General features: G+C 40.4%; 1 protein-coding gene across 9 annotated transcripts in view; it reads right to left on the bottom strand.

Moving 5' to 3' along the window:
• Nucleotides 1-20300, bottom strand: part of Fmn1 (formin 1) — a 375832-nt gene that overhangs the window by 194646 nt on the left and 160886 nt on the right. For all 9 annotated transcript variants that reach the window (XR_012445380.1, XR_012445381.1, XM_074065588.1 and 6 more), the window contains one exon: nt 10011-10072. Coding sequence is in view for 7 of the 9 variants with exons in the window: in XM_074065588.1 (XP_073921689.1) it covers nt 10011-10072 (62 nt within the window). In the remaining 2 variants the exon portion in view is untranslated. The remainder of the gene's footprint in view (nt 1-10010; nt 10073-20300) is intronic.

Below are 20300 nucleotides of genomic sequence, written 5' to 3'. Positions count from 1 at the left end.
TACTCAGAAAGACAGTGTACCATTAACACATTTCTTCCTCCCTATTCATGAATTCATTTGAGAAAAGACTAGGCTTCATGTGCCAGAGGGAGAAGTGAGCCGTGAACATTTATACAGAAACAATGGCGGCAGCTTCAGCAGTGTCCACAGCACTGTACAACATGGTGCTCGTGGTTAGAGTGAGTCTCCCATTCATGCCTACTCCTGAGTCAGAGCCATTAGCCACTCCTCCAACACTTCCCAGGTGTACCCTCCACTTCCTCACTGGACCCTAAAATCTACCTCCACAACAGCAGCCTGGGAGAGCTTTAGAACGTGCAGACCTGCCCATGTCACATGTTCCTCTGCACAGAATTAGGCAGCAGATTGTCACTGTCCTGGGGATGAAATTGGCTTCTTCCACTGCACTGTGCTAAAAAAACTACAGGCCAAGACCAATCATCAGGATAGCAATTTGAGCATTTCTTTAAGTAACAGTGTTGAACAAATCAGAGTATATCACATTAGTGAGTTCTGTTCACACAGACACACAACCTAGGTAATACCACACCAGAGCTTTGTTTTCAACCTTCCTCCTGCCTGTCATTCACTGTGAACTGACTACTCAGGCCTCCCTGCAGTCCTGCAAACAATCTAAGCTCTTCCTCACTTAGGATTCTGCCAAAATGACACCTCCTAACAGCTTCTGTCCCTAATCATCAAATGTAAATTCTACCCTATCAGAGCATCTCCATAACAGTAGGCACATTACATTTTATAAGCAATTATTTCATCAATGAATGTCTACCTTTACAAATGCTGTACAAGCTCCGAGAGAGTAGTACCATGTGTTCTGCTCCCTTCAGCATCTGGCATAATGCCTGTTCTCAGTAGGTACTTCATCTAATATGATTATGAAGGAATGACAGGGACCTCTAACTTCCTTTCGATGATTCCATTCTTAAAGGAAATGTAGATGATCGATTTCCTAAAGCATTGTTTTGGTGGCCCTGGTCTTTAGTCATGTAGAATGTGCATGTATTCATATAGCCATAAACACAGGCCCTGTTGCTTCTGAAGGGAGATTAATCTCCCTTATGCCTCTATGTATAGCCGGATACATACACACACACACACTCACACACACACACACACTTTTATGAGTATGTTTTTCTGTGTAACAGACTAAGTTGGAGCATTTCTCCCCCCACATGTTTAAAATAAAAACTTTTAGCATAAAACTGGAAAGCTACTTCTATCCTCAGAAGAAAATCGATTTGGGATTTTTGAGAGAAAAAGGGATCAAGCTGACCTCTGGTGGTGAGACTGGGGAATGGCTTCTAAAATAAACCCAGATTATCTGTCTTGCACAGAACCACAAGGCTATGCAGTTAGTGATTAGTACTAAAGCAATTAGTACTATGTTTACTATGTGAATTTGTAGCAGATAAGGATAATTTCATATTCTATATTAGGACAAAATAAACGGAACTGCATCACAAGGATGCCCCCCATTTATGGCAATCAGAAAAGCTAAGGTTTGATAAGTCTCTTCGTTGAGATCTAAGATCTGAAATTCCTTTTTTGGACATAATTTTAAAATGATAACATTCACATGGTCTTCCATTTTACTAGTGTCTGTGTAATATTAGACACTTAGTTTAAGCTGTTTCTTTTATTCTGCCTTGATGGTGAAAATTCTGTTTTTCCCAACTAAACAGTAAGCCCTCTGGATACAGACTCTGTGAGAGGACTCCATAAATAATCCATGGCATATGCTAAGTGTGTTCTCTGGCATTTAGTGATAACAAGAGTGGCCAACATTTGTTGCATATCATCATTGCTGTTATTATTAAATGGCACTTTGTCCCTAACACATCTCATACTTGACAGATGCTCAATTAGAGTGTGTTAATTATAAGAGAGATGAAATGAATTGTGAAAAGCAGAGTTATATGCTCAACCTTGTATTTGGGGAAAATTACCTCCTTATGAAAAATAATTTTGGAATCCAGAGAAGACTGGAATTAATGGTACATGAAGGAGAAGCATGAAACCAGTACTACAGTCCAAGATACAGGTAAGAAATGATGAACACATTCTTCATTATACTACCAGCCTCCCTCTATTAGCTTGACATAATATCTGAATTATGTGGGGCAAAACAGCATTTTGAAGGCGAAGACAAAGGGATTTTGGCTGCTGTCAGCTAGGGAATTAACTCTATTAGGTAGCCTAAGAGAGGTCTCAATGCCAGTAAACCAGCAAACTTGTAACATGTAACTCTATTAAACTCACAACACTTTATTATATACCCACAATGAAATGATGAACTAAAGCATTTTTTCAACATTGTTAATGTCTTTCTTTTTTGGCATCTCAGTAAGGATTACATTGATATCAGCACTTAGGGAAATAACAGGAAGACTTTATAAAACTGTTGTATTTCATCTTATGAAAATTTTGTTTACTGGTGTACAAATTGCTCCCCTGCCCTCACAGTATTCTCCAGGAATTAAGAGATTCAAACATGCTGTGTTGACAATGACAGATAAATGAAAAAGGCTCAGGATTTGTGTCTTTACAAACTTTGCTACATCAGCTCAAAGGCAGTATGTACTCGATTTTGTTTCAGCAGGACTGTGTGAGCTACTAGAAAGGGACCAGGAACTGGGTTGGAGACAGAAGTAAGGACGTCTACTAGTTTCTCCTAATGGAGGCCAACATACCATTTGGTTCCCTTGGGGACAACATACAATCTAAGTTAATTTCCCACTTGGCAACTGTCCCTGACCCATTTAGCAGTGGGAGTTACCATCAATGTGACTGCCTTGCGCAAGGAGAAGGGGCCTGCCAGAGGCCGAGGCTTGGTGACGTTCCGTTCCTTTCAGTTAGGGACTGTGCATGTGATGAATGTGTAAATGAAGACGGTTCCCATAAAGGAAGTCACTATTGGCTGGGTCTAGTTCTTGGGTCCCACGACCCAAAGAATATTAGTTAAAAACAGATAAAACAATCTGTCATCTCTATGGCACCTATTTCTAGACCTCTTGAAGTGCTGGCCAAAAACCAGTATGGTAAAACTATCTAGCTCTGGAGGCAGAGTTTACATATTTTTCCTCCTTTACCTTTAAGGACTGAAGAAGTAGGGATCCACTCTACCCTCACACTTCCCTCCCTGCCCTAAGGACAATGGGCCTCCTACAGAAGTGTCACTGGCTATTCTTAAGAGTCACATCCAGGCACTGAGGGGTCCAGGTAATTGGAGTTTAGGTATACCAAGTTTGATAATCCTAAACTGAAAGCACAATGTAGTGGAAAAACCAAATACTGGGGGATTTTTAAAGTATAAAGTGGTAATTATAAACTTCAAAGAAGCCACTAGGTTATATAGCCTGGTCCCTTGTTTTAGAAATTAGGAAACTGAGCCCAAAGTATTGTTTTAAGTTCATGATGCACATAGCATGAGAAAGAAAGCCCATAACCCATGCCTTCTTGATTCTAAATCTAATGTGTTTTCCATTAATGCTCCATTGCTTAATGCAAAGAGCTCTGGCTTTGAATTAGACAGACCTAGGTGATCCGACCTCAGGTTCCCTACATATTAGTTTAGGTCTTGTGAGAAGCCAAGACAGCCTCATGCTTTGTTACCTGGAAAATGGGGATAGACCTATTTCTTCACTTATATTTCCACAGTTACTCTTTATAATATTAATGCTAAATGCCTAGAGCAGAAGTTTGGCACACAGATACTTACATACTATTATTTTTCAACCACAAATTATAAGAAGTATTTGTGTGCCATCCAGGGGCTAGGAACTTTGCTAGGTACCACAAAGGACTGGGGGAAACAAAACTCATTGTTCCCTCCAAAGTGCCTATAATGAGCAGGTTAATAGCAGGATCTTAGTGCTTACTGTAATAAGACCACTTAAGGAATTCAAGTTGAGCTCAGGAAGTGGGTTATGCAATGCGTGGCAAGATCATATGAACTAACATACGGTAGTATTCACAAAATAGATTTCTTTTTGTGAACAAAAGAAGTATACGAGCTGGGTGTGGTGGTGCATACCTACCATCCCAGCACTAGGGAGGCAGTGTCAGGAAGATTTTGAGTTTGAGGCCAGACTGGGCTACATAGTGAGACCCTTTCTCAAAAAACAAAACAACAACAAAAAAGAGGCACACAACAGTCTCTACTATAGTTCTTCTCTAAGGTATCAATAAGGGAGTACCAGATACTCTTCAAACTTACTTTATCACAGACCTTTATGTCAGAGAGCATCTCAAACGTAGGTTATTCTGTGGAAGAAGTTTTGAGAAAACCTGGTTTCAATCACCCTGATACAAAGCACAAGAGCAGAAGAATAGCTAGAGGATCATGGGAAGTCACTCTCAAAGAGTCAGTAAAATGTCCCAAAGATCCTCAACCAAGAAACCTGAAGATCTCCAACTACCTATTAAAAAAACACAAAAACAAAAAAACTCGCACAGTGAAGAAGGAATAAGAAGCAACACTTATTGAATACTGACTGCCATAGACCTGATACTATTAGGGTGCATCACACTGAACATCCCTAGGACAGAGGTACCCTCACCACCAACATGACTGTTGTACAATTGCCAAATCCATGAAAACTAAGTCTCAGAGAAGTCAGTTTCCCAAGATCTCAGGTAGGACTCTTGATCCAATCAATAGCTGGATTCTTGATTCCAAAACTCAACTTTCACACTATCATCAAGTGTTAAATAATATCACATCCAGTTAGGTGTGGTGGCTCATGCCTATAATCCCAGCTACATGGGAGGTAGAGATGGGCGAACTGTGGCTCAAATTCAGCCTGGTCAAGAAAGTTAGTGAGACCCTATCTCAAAGGACAAGATAGGCATGTTGGTAGATGCATGCAATCACAGATATGGGAGAGGTGGAGGTAGGAGGATTTCTGCTGGAAGCCAGCCCCAGGCAAAAATGTGAGACCCTATCTGAAAAATAACCTAAACCAAAAAAGAGATGGGGAATAGCTTAAGTAGTAGAGCCATAAGGCCCTGAGTTCAAATCCCAGTAATAAATAATAATAAAATCACATCTAATACTAAACTACAATAAGGGAAGAAATCAGCTCTAGAAAGCCTGTGATAGTGATTTTCAAATCCTAGCTACTAAGCAACCTCAAATAAATAACTATTGATACAGTAGGAGAATGTTTTATCATATGCCATAAAAGTTATAGACTGTTTCTACCCAATAATCATGAATTTGCTATGCCATGGCTACCTTATAACAAAAGCTTCTCACCTAAGAAATTGTAAAGAACTGTTAGGGGTAAGGTGCAAAACTGTTAGAAATCCAGAACTATCAAAAAATTGTAAAACAAATCAGACAATCCTGAGAATCATGAAGTAACCATAAACTTTCAGGGCAAAGTTTGCTAAATGAAGAGCACCCTTGAAAAACATGAATAAACTCTGCTATGGTTACATTAGATGTGAAATATTAATGTCATGGAAAGCACTTAATCACTGCCCCACTGGAGACTGGAAAAGTCCATCAAATTCTCTATTTGCAGAGAGGTATATAAGCACAAGGTGCCTGGAACTGATTCACATAGGTCATAATAAATCTTTCCTTTTGAACTATAATGGGAATATGTTTGCAAATTGTGAAAAGCCAGTCCTGGGATCCCGTGTCCTCTCTATACTGCTACACTCAACAAACATTGGTTGCAAGGCACGGTGTGCATAGGGATATAAACCCCAAACTCTCCCACTCATTGGTCTTCAAACCATGGGCTAAAAAAAGTCAACAATCGAAATATTTCAGGTAGTAAGGATTTCCTTTTTGCTGGTGGGAGAAAGGAATGATGAAGCGGCTTCTCTACAAATCTATGTCAAAAAACAGAATAGGCAGCTAAACTTAGTGCTCTATTAACTAAACACACCGTTTCTTTAAATTCTATGAAAATATTCCCCCCAAATAAACATGTCACACAGCCATTTTTGTATGTGATAACAGGATTACTCACTTTTCCCATACACCTCAAGTGTGAAATACTTATCTAGAAAGGCATGAAGGACTCCTGAAAAACACACGACTTCTCCTTGACCTGTCAACGGAGGAAGGAAATCTAACAAGCAGTGAAGGTTGCCGATGGACATCACACACAAAGAAATGAAAGTCTAGAGGAGCCACACAGGGGACCTGGTCCAGAGCAGACAGTGTCAAGCTGGACATTATTGTCCAAGTTGAACTGGATGCCTGCTGCCACCCCGAGCAGGTTGAAGTCATGCAGGAAAAACTACTGTCAGATTTTCCTATTTCTTAGACTCTGCTAGAAATCCACGTATTATGTAAAAACCTTCACATTTAAGGATCTGTATTCTGAGTTCAATCTTTAAAATGCTGTATTTGTGAAACACAGTGCTTTGACAGGTCAGGCCAGGGTTGTCTGCCTGTGACTAGGGGAGTAGTTTCAAATATGCGTATACATATGTGTGTGCGTGTATGTACACACACTGCCTGGGTGGTAGCACTGTGCCACAGTCACAGGGCATTAGCAATTAGATATAAACCATAAACATGGGACAAGTGTTAGTAAAACTTAGTTTTTTTTTACTAATAGCATCAAAAGAATGGATAATGCTGTGAGAAATTAACCATAAAAATCTAAAGTACAACCAGGAACTGTTACTACTGCAAATCATACCTTAGTCTAACTCATCTCTTAAGGAGATCATAATCACATTTACTTTCTCTCTTTTTTTGTTTTTTGGTTTTTTTTTTTGGAGATACTGGGGTTTGAACTCAGTAGGGAAGCACTCTACCACTTGAGCCATACTCCTAGCCCTTTTGGCTTTGGTTATTTTTCAGGTAGGATATCACATTTTTGCCTAGGCTGGCCTAGAACCAGGATTCTTCCCAATCTCTACCTGTCACCTCCCAAGTAGCTGAGATTACAATTTATGCTATCATGCCTGGCCCCATACACTCTGGTCTTTACTGTCATAGTCTGGACGTTCGATGTCCCCTAAATGCCTGTGTGTTGAAAGTTGGTCTGGCCTATGACACTATTGAGAGGTGATGGGACCTTTAAGAGGTGGTACCTAGTGGAAGGAAATTAGGGCATGGGGACGAGTCCTTGAAGGGGATATTGGGAAGCTGCCCCATCCTGTTTCTTATTTATGGACACCATGAAGTGAACAAGGACTTCACTGTCCCATGCTCCCACCATGATGGACTAGGCGACCACAGACCCAAAGCAACTGGGCCAAGTGACCATGAACTGAAACCTCTGAAACTGTGATCCAAAATAAATCCTTCTTCCTCTTCAAGTCTGTCATCTTGGGTATTTGTAACAATGACGGAAATCTGATTAGCACACCAACCTCTTCTTGGTGTGAGAGATAAGACCTCAGGATTCTGCAGAGATGACACAACATGCCTGGGACAGTGCCTACCACAGGTCAGAACTCAAAGACTGTCACCATTTACTATCACACAGACATCATTTAGCTGCTCCAGCCCTCACAGGGCTCAGCTCAATATGGAGAAAACTGGTTGCAGAATCAATGCTGCACCTGCCTCTTAAAAGTCTATTTCTTAAATTACCGCCCATCAACTTCAAATCCTCAGACACAGCTGAGAATCTTTTTCACTCCAGAACAAAGAACAAGAAAGAGTTGCTGTAGGGCATTCACAGTAAAGAGATAAGGGCCTCCCTCCACCTCTCTAAGAGACAGAGGTACCTTTCCACGTTTTTGTCTCTTTGTGAAATTGGCTCACTCCCCCTTTCAAACCTTGTGTTTAAATCTGCCTGACGGGGTCTTTCATGAACTCATATACAATGCTACTTCTCTTAACAATTTTTTGCCACCTCTAGTGACTATATATAATCCAATATGCTACCTCAGATATTTTAAAGCACATTATTATTTATTGAAAAGAGTATTTCCATACATCTAATAAGCGGTTAACACACCAAACCTATAAGAAGCTCAGCTAACTTAACAGCAAGAAAGCAAACAATCTGATTTTAAAATGAGCAAAGAAACCAACAGATGTTTTTCAAAAGAGCATGTACAAATGGCCATCAGATAAACTAACTGGCCTCACTAACCATCAGGGAAATGCAAGGAAAACCAGGATGGGAAATTGCTTCACACTTGTCATAATGGCTATTACCAGAAAAGGTACAAGACAACAACAAGTGGTGACAAGGATGTGGAGAAAAGAGAACTGTTCAACACTTTTGATGGGAATGTAAACTAGCAAAGCCATTGTTAAAAACAGAACTACGTACGGCAATCCCACAATAGGCATATGTCCAAGGGATATCAGTATGTTGGAGAGATGTCTGCTCTCCTGTGTTCATGACAGCACTATTCACAAAAACCAAGAAACAGAATGACCCATGTGTTCATCAATGGATGGAAAGAAAATGTGCACCCACACACCGTGGAATACTATTCAGCCTAAAAGGAGGAAATTCTGTCATTTGTAACAATACAGACAAACCTGGAAGTCATCAATGGTATGCATGATCTCACTTATCTGTCGGATCTAAGAAGGCTGAACTCATAGAAAAAGAGTCCAGGAGTGGCTACCAGGGGCTAGAGGGTGGTAGGCTAGGGAGGTGTTGATCAAAGGATATAAAATTTCAGTTAAACATGAGGAGTAAGTCCAAGAGATCTGTTGTGGTGACTGAAGTTGATAACAATGAATTATCCACTTGAAATTGCTGAGTGGAGTTTAAGTATTTTTTAACAAAAATAAATAAGTACATGAGGCAACACATATGTTACTGAACTTGACTTGGCACTCTACAATGTATACACATTTCAAAGAATGTTGTATACTACATACACACACACATAATTTCTATTTGTAAATAAAATAAATTACAAAGGAAAAGAAGAATGTTTGACCCACAAATTCATTAAATTAGCAAGTAATGAGTTAGCATTAAATGAGCAAGAAGTTTTATTCAAAATTTGTTATTATTCCTTCCTGATGTATGGGATTACCCAAGCCATCAATAAACTAGACCTCATAGTCTGATTCAATATGTTGTTACTTGAAGTTAAGATTCTGAACTCTGCAGGGCATGGTAGCTCACACTTGTAATCCCAGCTACTTGGGAGGTGGAGATAAGAGGTCACAGTTTGAGGTCAGCCAGGGAAAAAGTTAATAAGACCTTATCTGAAAAAATAAGCAAAATGTGGTAGTACATGCCTGTAATCTGAGATACACAGAGGCAGATGGAGGATCCTGGTCTGAGACCAGCCCTGGACAAAAGTATGAGACCCTATCTGAAAAGTAAAGACAAAAAGGGCTCAGGGTGCAGTTCAAGGGGTAGAAAGCCTGCCTGAATGCAAGACCTGGGACCTGGAAATACCCCCAATGCTGCCCAAAATTGACAAAAAAAAAAAAAAAAGAAAAGAAAAAAGAAAGAAAGAAAAGAAAATATCTGAACCTCCTGCCACAAGCAGTGAAAACAAACACCAGCATGGAGAGGATGGTCAGACAGAGGGCAGGGAAGTGACCCTCAGCCATTCTGGGCTTCACATGGCAGGATGGAGCTGCCGTCCACCAGCACAGCTCTTCCCCCAACTAGGGCCTCCTCCCCAAGTGCCATTGGCATGAGTCACCCCACGGGGATGTGCTGAGACACACAGATATGAACCCGAGTGCAAGTCAGTCCCTCAAAATGACCTACACTGTGCACAGGAGAAACAACTTCCAAATTCTTCATGTACACAGTAAGAATCTGAATACAGCCTTCTTTCCTGCTTTAAAAACAAAAGTATCCCTTTTCTGATCAAATCAAAGGGATTTACAGTCATTTTTCAAAATTAGGAACTGAATGCTGTTAAGCACAGTATCCCAGGCTTTCATTGGAGGACAGGCTCGGTGCCCACTGGCAGGTGCTGATGTTATCTAGTTAAATACTTCAACACAGATGGAATATTTACTTCAGTACATGAGAAAACTAGATATCAGATAGCCAGGTCAGTAGAATCAAAGAGGTAGATACCTGCAGGTTTTCGATTTCTTCTTTGTGTTCCCTCTTCAAGTGTAAAATAGCAGCTTGGTATTCTGTAAGATCACAAAAGAAGCCAGTTACAAAGAAGCGCAAAATGAGGCACAAAATTCAAGTGAACATCTCCTGGACCCTGAGGTTATCTTACAACTAATGAGTAAGTGGATGCCATAAATGGACATTGCTGGATGAAAGCTGTCAGACTTTGGGACCAGACACAACACACAGCTCAGGAGAAAAGGGAGATTCTTTCCTTTTAACAAAATCTGAATTTTGAAAAGTCCCAAATTAAGCAGAGAGGATGGGGTTAAAAAAAAAAAACTATCATGATGAATGTGTTCCAGATAAAGGCTGGGTCAGGTGTTTGTCTTCAAGGAGGAGCTGGACATTGAGGCCCCACAAAGAACAAACACAGTTGTGTTAAAAGCAGGAAATAAAAAGAAGACGTTCTTGTGAGGTCAGAGAACTATTTTTAACTCTTTTTTTTTTTAAATACCTCCACTTGAATGCAAGGTTAAATAAGCACCCTGGTCCTATTTTAGTCTTGAGGTCACCTCAGAAAGCCAAGATGATTTGTCATTTGGAAGAGAGATTCTAGGATGAATTGAGGCTGGAAGGAGGACAAAAATCAATTTCTGGTCCAATTTTCATCTGAGTCTAATAATGTTTATTCCAAAAATAAGTCCCCAGTGTACACAGGAACTCCAGCCAACCACTAAACCTACCATCCCACTGACTGAGCACAAAGCAGCCAAGGCAAGTTCATCTCCAGAAGAACAGCTAAGTATGGGGGTCACAGAATCAACTGTCTGTGCTCAGAGAGCCACACGGCAGTGTGCTGTGTCTACCTCCTTCTGTAGGATGAGCTGACTCTCTGCAAGAATGGCCAGTGCTATGTGAATAGGAAAGCAGTCAGACCTCACTTAAAAGCGTGCTAAAGACCGGCTATTACTCCAAGTAGGTTTCATAAATCAGGCACGACAGTTCATGCTCAATTCAGAAGTAGAAAGGGAACTCTAGTGAGCTGCAGGGACTATGCCACACTGAGCTGTGACTCCATTGCAATTCTGTGAGTTCTGCATCCAACCTTGGATGAAGCCACTTGTCACCATCTCCCACAGCCACCACACTCATCTGCACCACCACCCTCTTTCTCCTACACAACTGCAGTACTCTTACCCCTCACATCAACCTGAGTACTAAGGATGTGAACCGCACCATGTCTCAACCTGGCTCTCCACTGCATTTGAAATGAAATCAAAATGGCTCTCCACTGCATTTGAAATGAAATCAAAATGGCTTGCTGCAGCCATGCAGCTCTTCACAATGGGCCTCTCCCTGTCATGGTGTCATTGCATAGCACTCCTCCTCCCTGCTCGTTACCCTCAGCACACCCACATCTTGCCATTTCTTGAATGTGTCAAGTTCTTTCTATCTCAAAATCTTTGTTAATATTGGAGACACTAATAACAGTTTGCATAGTAATCACTTACTGTGTAGTAGACATTATTCTAAGTGTAGCTGGCCTTCAGTGTGCATGCTACGTTGACTGTGACACCCCTGAAGGATACCAAGACTCACATATGCTCAAATCACCTGCATAAAACAGCTGAGCATATGCATATAACCTACACACATCCTCCTGTATACTTTAAATCATTTCCAGGGTACAATACCGAATTGGCATAAACATTATGTGAATAGTTCTTCTATAGTTTAGGGAATGAGGACAAGAAAAAAGGATGTTCACCATAGATGCAGTTTTTCTTCAAATATTTGGGATCTGTGGCTGATTGAATCTGCAGATTTGGAGGCTGACTTCATATGCACTAACCCATTTCATCCCCACAATAACTCTATGATGTAAGATTTATCCCAAAACTGCAGCTGAAGAAACTGATGCACAGAGGGTTAAGTAGCATTTCCAAGGAAGAATAAGTTTTAACATCAGAAAACATACTTAATTCAATAGACAAATACATATTTTTAAAACTGTGATATGTTTCTAGAATAGAACACTACTCCACTCAGCAGTAAAAAGAAACAGATGCATCAACACAGATACATCTCAAAGTCATTGGGTAGAGTGAAGAAAGTCAGTGTAAGAAGGCAGCCAGTGTTTAATTCCATCTACATGGTGTTACATGGCATCTGGAAAAGACAAAACTAGAGGAGCAATAAGCAGATCAGAGCAGTGGTGGCAGAGTGTGGGGACGGAGGAGGTTTGACTGTAGAGCCACAACATGCAGGATGAAGCCATTCTCCATCCTATGATGGTGCTGGCTCATGAATCTGGTTACAGGTGAAAACTCAACTGTACACCAGAAAGAAAAGGTTAGTTCAGCAATAAGTTTTTAAAAACCTGCAAATATTACTCATTTAAATGCTTTCTCTAGCAGATTCAGTTTAACACAGGATACATGCTATAAACATATATAGAGACATATTTCCTCCAAGGGCTATTGGCAGACGTAGTTCACACACACACACACACACACACACACACACACACACCATGAGGAATATAAAGGGGAAAGAAAACTAGAATTCACTAATGTATATTTAGAGAAATCTAAAAGATTCAGGAGATAAAATATCAGAGAATTTGAGTTTGCTACAGTTGTTAGATATGAACAAAAAATACACAAAATCTCACACTAGCAACAAAGTGACTTAAAAAAAGAAAACTTAAAAAGTAACCTTTAAAATATAAAGTATCCTGAGAATACAAAGTATCTGGGGGAAAAAACTACAAAAATACTTAAGGTCCTGAAATGAGAAAACATTATCACTTGATTGAAATCGTTTGCCAATAAAGGCAGAGACAGGAAGACAGCAAGTGAGTAGGCTACTTTTTATTTATAAGACTCAGTCTTTGTAAGGTGCCAAACTGATTTACAGTTCAGTACAATCCTTCAAAATGTCTTGGGGCTTTTGTTTTGTTGGAACCTGGAGTGGATTCTAAAATGTGTATGTAATCATGGAAACACAAAATACCAATTGAGTAAAGAAACCCTCAAAAATATAGATTGAGACAACTTACTACTCGACGAGAACGGTTAAGGTATAACTAAGACAGTGTGGTATTGACTAAAAGAGAAATCCATCATGAATCTACAGCTGATTAGATTTTTTTTTCTTTTTTTGGCAGCACTGGGGTTTGAACTCAGGGTCTCAAGCTTGCTAGGCAGGCGTTCTTATGGCTTGAGCCACTCCTCCAGCTATAGCCACCTGATTATGGCAGAGGTAATCCTGAAGAGCTTTGCTGCACAAAGGTCTTTCAGTAACTATTGGTAGAAGAAAATGGCCATTCTTACAAAAAAACATAAAACGGATCTCAACTTTATACCACATAATAAACTACTATAAGTCAGTTAAGAGTCAAACAAAGCAAAGCTGTGAATATTTCCTAAGATAATATGGCATAATATTTTTACAGTTTCAGGATACGAAAGGTACAATAAACACTGCATAGAATGGGAGTGGGGGGGAACCTGGTAAATGTGGCTTCGTTAAAAAATAAGAACTTCTTTTTCATCAAAATATAACCACAGAGAGAAAAGACCAGCCATGCAGTGGGGGAATGCACTTGAAACACACATATCAACTAGTATTTAATAAAAATATAAATTTAAAATTTTTACAAAGCTGTGGAAAGTGGAGCCCATGCTTAAAAATAGGCAAAGAACATCAACAAGCACTATTTTACAAAGACATCCAAATAATAAACCCACAAAAACATGCTCTTTCTCAGCAGTAGCCAGCAATACAGCTGTCCCCTGGTCTCCACACCCTCAAGTGTATCCTTGGTCCTACGACTCTCAAGTGTATCTAAAGCCACAAGTGCTCCAATTCTTATGTAAATGGTGTGGTGCACATCCTCCCCTGCACATTAAGTTGTCTTAATTCAATGTAAATGCCATGCAAACAGTTGTCACATTGCATTGTTTAGAGAATCATGACAAGAAAAATGTCTGTTCATGTTCAGTACAGACACAAAGGTTTTTGAGCACTTGTAATCTAAGGTTGGCTGACCTGCAGGTGGTGAAGTCCCGAGTGTGTTTAAAGTCTGATGAAACCGAGTGTTGGTGAAGAGGCAGAGAAATGGAGACTCTTGCATGCTCATGGCAGGAGCATAAACGGTACAACCAGTATGGAAAACACCTGACATTTTCTAATAAGCTGATGATACTCACATTTCCCCACCCAACAATCCAAACTACTGTAGTTTGGATCTTGGGTGTCCCCTAAAAGCCCACATGAGAAAAGCGTGTTCCGCAGGGCAGCAGTATTCAAAGATAGTGGGTCCTTTAGGAGGCATGGCCTGGTGAGAGGTTTTAGGTCATTGAGGCTGTGCCCTTGAAAGGGGTAGTGGGAATACAGCCTCTTCTTCTCCTTTCTCATGTTCAGCAGTGAGGTGAATGGGTCCTCTCCACCATATACTCCAAACATGAGGTCCTGTGCTGCCACAAGCCAAAAGCAATGGAGTGGATCAGTCAGACTGGAACCTCTAACACTGTAAGCCACAAGAAACCTTTCTTCTTTTTAAATTTATTGTGTCAGGTATTTGTTACAATAATGGAAAACTGACCAATACCTTAAGCCAGGCACAAATAAATGAAAAGTCTAAAAGAAAGCAAGTAATAATATCACCAGAATCAGAAGAATGCTGACTTTGGGGAGAGAAAGAACTGAATTGGGTTGTGATTGAGCAACATGCTCTGACATGGGTGATCGAGGAAAAATTACTCTTTAACACCTGTAAGTGTTTTATGCAATTTTCTGTATGCATATCTAACATTAAGATATATGAAAAATATGTTATGTTCATTTTATCATACATCAACTCTAGAATATTACATGAGCACAAGAGAATGTCTAGATTCATAAGAAGTATAAAGCAATTTAGAAAGTTTGAGTTTTGAATAAAGGTTGGGTCCTAACCCATGTGATGATAAATATCTAAACCCTAACTGATTCCAAGTTTCTACAAAGTTGTCAAAGGAAGCCTGATTAAGCCAACATTCTTGCAAACTTGACTGCCTTCTGCAGATAGCTTCAACCTTATGAACAGACATTATACAGACTATTTTGAAATGATTCATTTGGCATAAATTGTACCTACAAGGGTGTGACTGGTGTAACTATGACTAATTTTAAAATAGTCATATGACTGATTTCCTAACACATTGATAAAGCAGGTCATTGAAAGCCAACACCTTAAACAAAGATTTTTGCCAGCATTATCACTGTTACAGGTGGCAGGAAAGCACACCCCCATCCCAAGAAGAACGATAAAACAGAATCTGTGCACAACATGTAGAAGGAAGAGGTCAAGCCTCTGCTATAGGATTATTCATTTTGAAAACTCACGAGAGAATGGAAAAGAACATAAAGGTGACAAGACCATGCTAGCAGTGGCTTCAAGGCATGTGTTGTGAGTGGCACTCTTCTTCCCCTGAATTTCAGGTACAAACAGAACTCGAAATCCTGTGGGGACTTAAAGGCTGCGAGCTTTAGGAGTCTTTTCCATAGCTTTTAAGAGAGGCATTGCATATTTTTAATCCAGGGAGGTTTGAGGAGCTAGGACTCAAAACAAGTGGTGTGAGTTACAACGTCAAGTTATGTAATGATGACTTACCTATCTTCCTTGTAGAGTTCCAGACTTTAGACACCAGGTTATATATATCTGAGTTCATTTATCCTCTCTCCTATACATCACATATATGTTAGCCTCTCTCCATCGCTTACATGCACGCTCATCTAACACTGGCAAGGCTGGATTCTGCACACAGTTGGGGAATTAGAAAATTCCTGACTCCCCAGTGAGTTATCGTGTGTCCTTCTTGTCCTCTCACTGGCCTCATCCACGTCTCATGGTGTTACATTTTCAAGCTCACACTTCAGTCTTTTTTTTCCCATTTTTATTAGCATATATGCATTGTACACAGGGATTTCACTGTGATGTTTCATATCTGCAGACAATGTAACTTACTTCCATATACCTATAGGATTCTTGAACATATTCACTGGGTGACTTCTCCTTTTGGTCTTAAAGGGAAAGTATCCTCCTTCTGCATTGTACTTGAAAAACAGTCAATCAGTATTTGCAAAGCTAAGGACAAACTTTTACACCAGAAAAGCTTTTTTTGTAGTAGACCTCTGGACCTTGTTTTTGAGGTTGAATGTTTATTTTAATGTGCATTAAAGACAAAATCAAGTTAGCACATAAAAATTAATGATTTCGTGGATAGTACTGCTTTAAATCAGTGTTGATGAGAGTTTGGTCCCTGAAACAGCTACATCAGCATCACCTACAACTACTTAGAAGTGCCAGTTCTCATTCCTACCTGGATCCACTGACTAGAAACCCTAAGGATGCTATGCCAAGCCTCCTGACTGGCCAGGATGCACAGTGAAGCTTGAGTACCATAGAGGTCAGCTTCATTTTATTTAAGCAAAAAAAGATGATTTAAAGAATAAATTAAATAATAGTAAAAGTATTGCAAATATACGCCAAAGTAAAGGGTGACATTTGGGAAAATATGCCAGTTTCCAACAGTTGAACAGTTTCCAATGAATTCAAACATATTCATCCATGAGTAGATCCAGAAACTATATCTAATCATCTCTAACATTGATGAAAATGGTCACAGTCCTAAAAGGCAAACCCTTAAGCCATTTGCTCCAAAATCAAAGAACAAAATCAAATCTGACCTCTTGTGTAGAGAGGCAAAGTGTGCAGCCGGGTCTTGGTGTACCTTACACATATGAACAATGTAGTCCACAGTAATTATGTGCCTTGGAAAAGGCATGGCTACTTTTGCACTTGCAAGAAACAGTAGAAAAGGACTCAAAATCAGCAAAAACAGAAGAAAAAAGCCAACAGCTGTGAGGAGGGCTTTTGAACTGAGTGCCTTAAGTTCACAGCTGGTGAGAGACCATCCCTGAAATGTGGGTACAGCACCTTTTATCTGTGGCCCATCAACAATCACACAGAGGGTGCAGGATGGATAATGAGGAGTCAGCTCCACTTCTTGATGTCCAGCTGCTGACAACTTTTAAGCTTCTCTATTCTCCTGTACCCACAAATGCATAATCCCATAAGAAACTCCTCAACCCAGATAGAAGAGTTAAACCACTGCCCACAATGGGAATCCTCAGTCCATTCTACCCCCTAAACACTGTAAAACCCAAGCCACTTGCCCTCTCTTGCTGTCCCTCAAGTCATTTTCAAACTAGCTTTGGAGGCCTGCCCTGCTCCCCCAGCACTCTCATTAAGTGAGCAAGAAACCCTTTCCTGTCCACTGTGCGTGTGGTCATCAGTTCAGCACCTGGGTCAAATTTGGGGTATAAACCACCTGAACTCTTCAAAAGGATAAGACCCTGTAGAAATCAAGTGAATAATTAATGAATTAACCTACTATTTTGTTCTATATGTGTTAAAGAAAGAATAGTTTATGTATCAGAAAAATAAAATATTGGGTAACAGGTAGGCAAAATCTCAAGATTTTAGGACTATGGTTCTCAATGTCTCTCCTTGCCTGAGAATTTTTAGGATTTTCTTAGGCAGAAATATAAAAAGTCCAGTAATACAAAATGGAGGAAATCCCAACTCCCTGAGCTCATTAATTTCTTACTAGGATGGAGTGAATATTTAGGAACCCCCAGTTCATAAGTAAAAATCCTAACCCCTAGGGTGCTGGCATTAGGAGATGGGGTCTTTGGGAGGTGATTAGGTTGGAATCAAAGCTGTCATGAATCAATGAATGGGATTAGTGTCCTTATAAAAGAGACTCTAAAAAGCCAGCTCATCCCTTCCACCATGGGGGATGGGGGGACACAAGATCCACCCATCCAACAAGAACACAACTATCTGTGAACAAGGAAATGGGCCTGGGCCTTCACCAGACTCTACCTTAGTATTGGCCTTTCAGCCTTCAGAACTATGGGAAATAAATTTCTGCTATGTCTAAATTTGCAGGATTATGGGGTTCCATTATGGCAGCCTAGACCCCATATACTAGCCTCTTTCTTTGAGCCAGGCACTGACCTCAACTCCTGAGTACAAGAAAATGAACAACACAAGTTTCCAACCTCAGAAGGCCTTCTGTATCATACATCTTTGAAAGGTTTGAGAAGTTTTCAGCATTTACACCCCAGTGTTAATTTAGGAAGTCTTACTTCTGCTAAGAAGACTTTATTGTTTGGTCCAATTATTTCACATGTAGATGTGAAGGATGGGGCCACTGTTGAGCAAACATTCTTTCACTTCCACCTCCAGGTCCTTTGTGGAATACTTCTTGTGGACTGGGCCATGTGACTTGCTTTGGCCAGTGGACCATGCATTCACACGATATGGGGAGGGACTTTAAATCTGACTGTAGAGTATAGCTTTCCTCCTGCTACACCCCTGCTATTTCACACAGGAACTCTTCCTGGGTTGCTGCTGCTCTCTCGGCCTGGTCCCAGAGAGAGACATACAGACCAAAACCTTAGCCCCAGTGGATAGCCAAGCCAGCTTGGAAGAACCCAAACTAGCTCAACTGAACCATGATTGGTGTTTACATGATGCAAATCAACGCTTGCCACTAAAAGCTACTGGATTTTAGCATGCTTTACTACACAGCATTACTGCAGCAATGGCCAATGAAGTTTCCAGCCGAGTTTACTATTTAGGGGCTCACAGCATTTTGGAGGCTTTGTATAAGCGAGATGGGAGTCTTGCTTAAAGGAAGAGAATGAAGGATAGAAAGGAATATATTTATTTTACTTCGTACTAAAAACTGAGCTCAAACAGCAATTGAGTCTTCATGTTTTGGAGTGATCAAACAGGTACAAAGGTCAGTAAATGTATGGCTTTGTCTCTTTGACTTTTACCTGTATTTCAAAGGTTGAGTGTTCAGGGCCTGGGGCAATTAATGGTGGAGAAATCAAAATCTAGCTGACAATCCTTAGCCAGTCTTTTCACTCTGTCCTCTTACCGTATTCCTGTTCTGCTAGGATGAAAACGCTAAGCAGCTCAAATTCTAGGAACATAAGATCCATAAAAGTTATCTCCTTTCTACCTATGAAGTTGTAAAAATCACATGCAGCAACTATTAATGACCAAGATACAAAGCTTTGAGAAATGCAAACACATTAATAAAACACAGCCATGTACAACTACTATTTGCTAATAAAAAATCATAGAATAAAATGTAGACAACAACTGCTCACCACTAGGGGGCAGCACAGCACTCCACATTTAAACTAAACTTGCTGCATGGCTCCAGGGCAACACCTGAAGAATTTGGAGGGTGAGGGGAGAGGAGGGTAAGACAAACCTGTGAAACAACCCCTCATATTTTATTTGAAGGGTAGTTTAGTATGGATGGTCACTAGCTGAGGAAAACTAAAACAAGTATAGGGAGCTTCCAACCATGTTTCTAAAGAAGTTTAATGTGACCCCATACTCTTCAAAGCATTATAGGTTCCCATTTCTTAGCTCCCTTTCCCAGCCTACATAGCAGAACAGAACATGGTGGAGAAACAGAAATGGGACAAAACAACAAAGCAGTGCCGGGACCTGAAGCTCCTAGCAGCCTGGTTCCCTAGGCAGGCAGGACAGCAGGTGTCTGGAGTTCAGTTACTGCAGCCAGGAGCTGAGTGCCCTTGAGGGCAGGAAGTCATGGCCTCCCTTGTGCTTAGGAATTGGGACCCCAGATGGTAAGGGGTAGCTGGACCGAGCAGTCACCTGTGGCCTAAACAGGAACATGCAGATGTGTGTTGAAACCAAACTTCAGATCCCAAGTCCTGTCCCATTCCTGTTCCCAGTGAGAGCTGTGACATCCACATCAACTTGGTGAGGATGCCCAGAATCCCTTCAGGTCTGGGGTGTCATAAGGACTGAGTGAGGCAAATGCAAAATAGTCAAGGACAGGAGAAAGAGGGAACTTTTTCTTAAATCATGGTACGACCAAACCTCTATCTGGGGAGTGGCTCAAGGTTAGAGCACCTACCTAGCAAGCACCAGGCCCTGAGTTCAAGCCCCTGTACCACAAAAAAACCAAACCTCTAAAACATGCAGAAACTAAACTGTTAGGAAAGATAACAAAACCAACTATTGAAACATGCAATTGCCCAATACAAAACTTAAATATTAAACATACTGAATTAGTAACATTTAGAATCTTTACCAAGACAAATGAAAGAACAACAACCATGGCAAACCAAAATGACAATATCACACTAAGGAAAATAATAAGAAACAACTGTAGGTGATCATAAATTTTGTAAGTATTA

Source organism: Castor canadensis, chromosome 2 (assembly GCF_047511655.1).
Source record: "Castor canadensis chromosome 2, mCasCan1.hap1v2, whole genome shotgun sequence".
NCBI lineage: Eukaryota > Metazoa > Chordata > Mammalia > Rodentia > Castoridae > Castor > Castor canadensis.
Note: the sequence above shows the minus strand (reverse complement) of the source record. Positions and strands in the feature narration are given on the sequence as shown.